Genomic DNA, 7,391 nt, shown 5'->3' with positions numbered 1-7,391 from the left:
CTATGTGCGTAGTTGGCGGAAGAGCCACATTAGCTGCGGTAGCATATTCGTCTGCACATCCCCTTCAAAGAAGAGGTTTGGTACCGTCCGAATTCTTTAGCATTTACTGTCTGCCCAAACTCTGCTGCCTTTTACAGAACAATGCGCCTTTTTTCTGTGTGTGGTGGAGAGGCAATAGCAGACGCCTTCGTCTCATCGAAATGAGGCAGTGTGCCCATGTAGCCGCGACCCCTGTGACATCTCTCCAAACTACTAACCCCTTCTGTGCCAGTGATATCACACAAGCAAACGGGCGTGTCATTAGCATGGAGATTCAGCCGCTGTCCATTTACTTGCAGTATATTCTTTTCCCCTTCCTCCCTGCTTACCTTCACCAGAAACCGTTGGGATGTTCCTACTGCATATTTCTATATTATCTCATCAAATATGTTTACATTTCAATGACTAATACAGGATTTTATATTTAAAAAAATGTTGTCCTTAGACCAAGGCCAGTATTTCAGGAATGTAAATGTTGCAGTATTTTTATGCGATAGCCCAGATATAGTAGGTTTTCATTGCTTTAAGGGAACTGAATTACGGGAACTGTCAAACACAACCAATACTGTGACCAAAAAACTTCCTCATTAGAGTTTTACACAAAAAAGTTCTAAGGGCAAAGCAAAAAATAATTGGTTCAGAGAGATATCCAATCAGATTGTAGAGGAGGTGGGTCCAAGCGACTAGAGGAGGTGGGACCAAGAGATCTGATTTGGTAGTCCTGCCTTATCTAGTTGTTTGAACCCACCTCCTCTACAATCTGATTGGTTATCTCTCTGAAGCATTTTTCCTTCTGCCCTCAGTACATTACATAAAGTTATGCTCCTCATGAGAAATGACTTCAGACCTGTGCCGAAACTGACATCTGGATTAATGCAGCTGCCCATTTTGGGCTAAGATCCTCGCAAAGAAGCAATTTGTGTTTCAAATGCTCAAAATGTTCGTGTCATGCTTCCTTTCTGAACATTGAAAGTTGTTGCTTTCAAGTAGCTCAGCGTTTTGAATTCTGGTCTGTGAAAATGATTAATTATCAATGCATTTAAACCAGGGGTAAAATTGCATGCCATCTGGCTAATAATGAACTTAGTCATTTTTCAGCTACTGATATTTTATCATTGCCTACAGATGGTATTTTTTTGGGGCCATTAGGAAAGAATTGCATTGTTACCCTACAGAGTAGCCCAGCATATTGGACATGAGCCCTGGCATTGGTTAAAGTGAAGGTCCTTGTTTGACGTGGGTGAGTATACAAGATAGACTGCCTTCCCTTTTTATTCTCAGCTGTTAGCCGCTAGCGAGAATGCACGGGTGCTTCAGAAAGACGCTTCTCTGGTGCTTAGCTCTGCATTGGTCTGCAGAGAGTATCGCCAGTCCGTGTCAAGCAATGACCTCTTTGTCATCTGTCTGATTTCAAAAGTGCAAGGAATTTTCGTCATCAACTGGAAATTGTTGCAATGGATGATTCCTAGTTTCACTTCCCATATTTGATGGTGAATAACCAGCTTGCGAAATAGTTATGTCTCTTGTAAGATAGTAGGGCAGGGCTCTTCAAATCTGGAACTGGATTCCAAATCCAGGCCTTGTTTTCAGTGTTCCCAGGTACTTAGTTTAATAATTACGGATTCGCAGATAAGGGAAGGCTGGCAAATCTGCAGTGCTTGGGCCTTGATGAAGGTGATTTGAATAGCCCTGGAGTCTGGCATCATGTGTGCTCCTTGGGATTCAAACCTATGACCTTTACACTGATACTGTAATGCTCAACTTGTTAAGCTACAGGAGCTTCTGGTATGTAGTAATACATTAAAGGTTGGTATTTTCATGGCACTGACTTAATAATTGTTCATTCCGCAACATCACAATATAAATGGCAGTCTAGCATTCAGAAATAACACAAATGTCTTGATATTCAAACTTGAGCAGTGCTAATTAATTAAATGCATGTTTTTGTAATTGGAAATCTCCGCATTTCCGTTTAGTGGTATACTGATATGATTTTTGCTGTTTAAATCTTTAATTAGATTTGTGGAGTCTTTGCATGTCAAATCAGTTAGATGGCTCTTAATCACCATTTGACGTCTGTCTTCCATCAGTCGATGACACATTCATGCAAACAATGTAACGATGAGCTGTCATTGAAGATGATTAATAGGCCAGCGATTAGTGGATTCATGAGAGGCAGGGTGTTCAGATCCCCTTTCATCACTGTAAGTCTCTAGGTTGGTTGGAGCAACTTGATTTTATTTTGGGGGGGGGGGGGGGCAAATGGATTTCTGTTCCTTGTAGAATTAAAACAACGCAGGACAAACTGAAAGAACGTGTGATAGGGAGTGTCTTCCACTCCTTTTACGCTTCAGAATGATGTTACATTTACAACAAACCTGGAGCCTGTTTTTGTCCATGCAAAGATTTTATTTGGTGGAAGCTTATGTTTGTGTCCAATAGTATTAACCTAATTATGCTTCAATTTACACTCTTCCTAGGATTTTTGGAACGTCTACCCAAAAGATACACTCTTTGTACTTTGGTTTTTCTACATACATTTAAATCTCATTAACATTTGCATGTCGTTTACTTAGCACCTGAAGGAATGCACCAAAAAACTGTCTGAATTAATACATTCCATGCACACTGGTATTTACCTTAGCAATCCCAGGATATAAGTTGGTATCTGAAGGGTGAAAAAGTCTCATTTAACCTGCATCGCAATCAAGAATGTGATTTGGCAGTTTTCACGCTCAGATATTGTGTTTGCTATAAAGAACGTACTGGTGGAGGAGGCTGATTGAAGAGCGAGGACTTATCCTGTTCATCCTAGACCACTGAACATGACAGCAGTGTTGGGGATGGTCTTGTAGATGATGAAGTCAACAGTCTTTTTCTGCTCAGTCAGCCAGACCTAGGGTTCACATCAAGCGTGATCAGGATTGGAATGAGTGACGAGTGGTTTAGAACCAATATGTGACATCTGGCAGAAACCCAGTAATGGGGAAGAGCCAGATCCAACAAACTGCTCATTAAAGCTCAATCAGAATTCATCAATGAGGCTGTATTAGTAGAAAGAACAGCTACTAAGCAATGGCCAGGTTTCCAACAGGAGTGATTCAGACTCTGCCAGAAACTGCAGGCAGCACTTAAACACTTAATGTGGCTTTAATCTAATGCGGTCTTAATGTGGTCTTATTTAACTAGATTTTATCGTTTGCTACAGTAGATCATTGATCAAAGATGCAACATCAGTGGGCCACCTGATTCATAAATACCCCCTGCTTGAACTAAACCAACGAGCTCATCACTTAGCCAGTGAGCACATTGTGACCGGTCAGAAGGCTTCTAAGAAGGGAAGGGGTTTGGGCTTCTAGAGAGTGGTCCTTCCAGAGCACTCTGTCACCAAACACAACACGCATGCTGGGGGGCTCTGGAGCCATATTTTTGTCAAATGAGAGTTTACTGTGACGCTCAATGGCCCTGCTTTCCAGAATGATCCACCATGTGTGTGGTTGAGTGCATTGTGTAGGATTCACTCTTAGAGGAAATACAGATTCAGACTACAGTACTGTGCAAAAGTTGTTGACAGGCTAAGAAAATGATGCTTAAATCTTCCTGTTATTGGAAAAATGTGATATTATGTCTGTCAAGGCATGTCAGCTTGGTCATTTCTAAACCTTTCCTAAAATCACCATAGCATTCCCAGCAACCATCTAATATCTTTTGAATCGACTACTGGCACATGTCATGGCTAATCGCTAGTTCATTTACATTTACGTGGCTTTAATGGCTGCGGTTCTCCTCAGGAAGAGGTTAGGGAACCGAAACCTCCGTCTAGCCACCTCTCAAGATGGCAGTAACTTTTTGGGGAACAGAAGAAATCCTTACTAGTTTTTGTTATTTTACTTTTAGTTTGCATGTGTTCTAATGCTAAATTGTCTGTTTGTTCTGAGCACAGATACACTTACTACCCAGATATCTAGCTTTAAACATTTCCTTTGGCTGCAAAAGACTTTTGTACTGTACAGTATGTGATTATCTCAGAAGATACTTCAACAAAGTTCTGTTGCATTTAAATTGCATATATTTGTGTGGCCACTGCAAATACCAGTAAAATACACTAGTATTCCTTTACTTTTCCGGGAAGAGTGAATATTGCTCAGTTTCCCATTTTATGCGATTATTATTATTATTATTATTAATAATAATAATATTGTTGTTGTTGTTGTTGTTTTGTTTTTGTTGTTGTCTTGTTGTTTATTTGCCAGATCTTTTATGATGCTGTGTTTTCTTTATTACTTATTTGTTTTGTTCATAATGAATCCCTGCAGCTTTATGAATTTCTTTCTGGATTTGGAGGGATCGGACTGCACTTCCTTTGTTTGAACTCCCCGTCCCTAAAGCCCCACCCCTTAAGAACCGATCCCAAACAATCAGAAGTGAGTAGAGTGGCTGACAAGTCACTTAGCGCGGGAAGGATTAGCGTGCAGACCTCAGGCCAATCCCGTGTTCCATTCTGTTTAGAAACAGACGAACCCGATGGATTGCCGGTGCAGTTTGGCATGTGACTGTATGGATTCTGAAGTCAGGCAGATGCAGCTCTACTTTGGTCAGCAGGATGGTGTTATAACATTATACTGCTGCTGCTATGGTCAAAGTTGGTCAAAGTTGGTCAAAGTTGGCGTTTTTTTGTTTTTTTATACCTGGATTTTGTTCACTAATAGCAACTAAACTACTGAACTTAAAAACCCTAATGTTGCCTTACTGAGCTGATAAAATACAGAGACACTGTTCCTCTGTATTCATTCATTTAATGAACTTTGATTGCGGCTCTGTCGCCGCTGCATCACTGTCATTTCCTTCCTGGAAAAGATCTCTGCGTTTACATCAGACCATGTTTTCATTGTACCCATTCAGATGCACACGGGGGAGGTTTTCCTGACGTTTTCAGATCTCAGAAAGAGGTGTTATGTTACATTTTCGGTTTGTTTTGAGGCAGAGAGCAACTCCAGTTCTCTGGTCTTAAAGAGGGAGGGGGGGGGGAGAATCATTTGACTCAGCTCTGGAGAAATGCAAGGAATGTGGCAGACATTGTCTCTGCCCCCGATGTCCCTTTGGACAAACACCAGGAAAGTTTTTCCCCGCTGTTGACTGCGGGGCCCTATCAGCTCTTTGTCAGAGAGCAGTTTCCTACCATGTATATAAACATTGCTTGTGAAAGATCATTATTTTGAATATCCTTGAGTAATTTGCTATCTGACTTGAAATTCTTCAGAGAAATTGCCGCTGTCATGTGATATTTTTATATTCGCTCTGGGCAAACGATATTTTGTTGAGGAGCTGACAGTGAGATCTTTCAGACGCAGACAAACCTGAAGCCTTAGAGATTCCCCGTTCTGCAGCTGGAACTTTAAAATTTTTGTCTGTACACATTTGACTATTTAAAGTGGAGGAGAAGCAACTATTTACTCACAAAACTTGCGTATAATGTTCCTTTGAATGCCTTTGTAAAAGGCTTCGTGTGTCCCTCTTCCGAAACAACACCGCTTTAATCTCGGCACGCTCTGTCCCGACACAAAGCCGTCCTTCAGACGGTTTTTCTTCTCTTTTAGGGAATGCCGTTAGCCTGTCACTGAATCGTTTTGTCTGCAGGCAGACACGGTGAGGCCAAGTCGAAGGCGAGCAGGGGATAAGGCTTCTGACAAGAAGACTACCAGAGTCACAATAGGCGGTTTTATTCAGCTTTTTTTCCCCTTCTCCCTGCGGACAGCGCGGGCATGCGCTGGCAGCGTTTTTGATGCCAATGAGGGCAGTGATGAAATGTATGCCCACTGGTGCGCAAACACTCATAAAATCCCGTGCTAACTCCTCTCTGGGACCAGAGCCCGGTCGCTGTCAGTACGGTGGTAATTGCGGTGAGTTAGTGGGATTAACTGGCAGTACCACCCCCCCCCCCAGAGCTGGATCAGTCTGAATCACCACCCAGAGAAACTCCACCTTACCCTTTGGGAGCTTTGAACCAACACTGACATCATCAGATTATGTCAGACAACTATCAAGTGGCAACTGAGCAACAAAAGGGATCACATTGAAGGCAACGAAACGGCCTACAATGCAAAGAGCGTTTTAAGTCAGTAGTAAAAATGAAATCCATTAATAGTTTCAGTTTCACACTTGGTCATTAATGACTTTACAGTAGCGATGTGGAACACTGTCCCTTCATGGTACCCATGATGTGTACTGGATATGCAGAACTTAGCTCATTTCTCAAAGGTATTATTAGGATGCGATCTAAGTTTGCCTCGTGTCCCAGATGTAAATCAGTCGCTATCAGAAAGACAAAAAAACCCAACAAGCTGTTGACATAGACTTCCGTATCGACTGAGTCACACTTTTGAGCTTTCTGTAACTGCTCTCAGTCTGTCTGCAGTATGTTGTCAATATATCCATCCATTAATCACTTTCTCTGGACAGGGTCACGGACACCTTGCTGCTTTTCCCAGTATGCACAGGGCACAAGCAGGGAACACCCTGCATAGGATACCAGGTCATCGCAGGGCACTCATGCATACACACAGCTTCCTCCTGCATTCCAAACAAAGTGGATACATGCAAACCACAGACACTATTCAGACCATGGGGTCATAGGGCCACAGTGCTTCACACTGAGTCACACAGCTACCCCATAAAATTACATAGTACTAAATGTTCAGTGAGATTTATGCTAAATGGGGTCTTTGGGAAAACAGTTCTGTTTTGGCAAGGATCATAAAAATGGCCTGTGCTTATCTCATGTGGCGAGACACCTCTATCAGTCCTTCAGAAACTCATGTTTCCTTCTATTGTTCTGACCTGGCAATTAAGCCAACACGGCACTCTAGCGAGGAACTCCTCTGTGACCACGTCAACGCCTCGGGCAAAGCGGATATAACCCTGTCATAATATCAATCTGTCATTTCATTGGCCAGTGAGGAGAAGGGGGGCTTCCTGTCTTATATAAGACTGCAGTGTGGACCAGGCTTTCCCAGAGTTCCATGTCTGGTCCAGACTGGATCTCAGGGCTAATTGGACTGGATTGCAACGAGTTCCATGCCGCGGGCGGACTGCAGAGCTGAGGTAGACATTCTGGGATACTCGCCAGATCCGAAGTGATTCACAGCTAGCGGGGCAGAGTACGATAAAACAGATGTGACAGATCTATTGATTATGGATTGATAGTCAATTAACAATGCGTTGTTTACTTTTCAGTGCCTTCTGATTTATTGTATAGTCTTAAATATGCAATAAAGCCTCATCAGAATCTGCATTATTAATTTGGCCCCTGCATTATTAAACACAATTCCTGCAGTTAAGCTGAATTTATTAGA

The 7,391-nt window shown here is 42.3% G+C and overlaps 1 protein-coding gene across 1 annotated transcript in view; it reads left to right on the top strand.

Annotated features, from left to right (window-relative positions):
- Window positions 1–7,011: 7,011 nt before the first annotated feature.
- vwf (von Willebrand factor) overlaps window positions 7,012–7,391 on the top strand; it is a 33,011-nt gene continuing 32,631 nt past the window's right edge. Inside the window, exon 1 of the mRNA XM_023800133.2 lies at window positions 7,012–7,140. Within this exon, the coding sequence (XP_023655901.2) occupies window positions 7,114–7,140 (27 nt within the window). The 5' untranslated portion in view covers window positions 7,012–7,113. The remainder of the gene's footprint in view (window positions 7,141–7,391) is intronic.

This window comes from Paramormyrops kingsleyae, chromosome 3, assembly GCF_048594095.1.
Source record: "Paramormyrops kingsleyae isolate MSU_618 chromosome 3, PKINGS_0.4, whole genome shotgun sequence".
Classification (NCBI taxonomy): Eukaryota; Metazoa; Chordata; class Actinopteri; order Osteoglossiformes; family Mormyridae; genus Paramormyrops; species Paramormyrops kingsleyae.
Note: the sequence above shows the minus strand (reverse complement) of the source record. Positions and strands in the feature narration are given on the sequence as shown.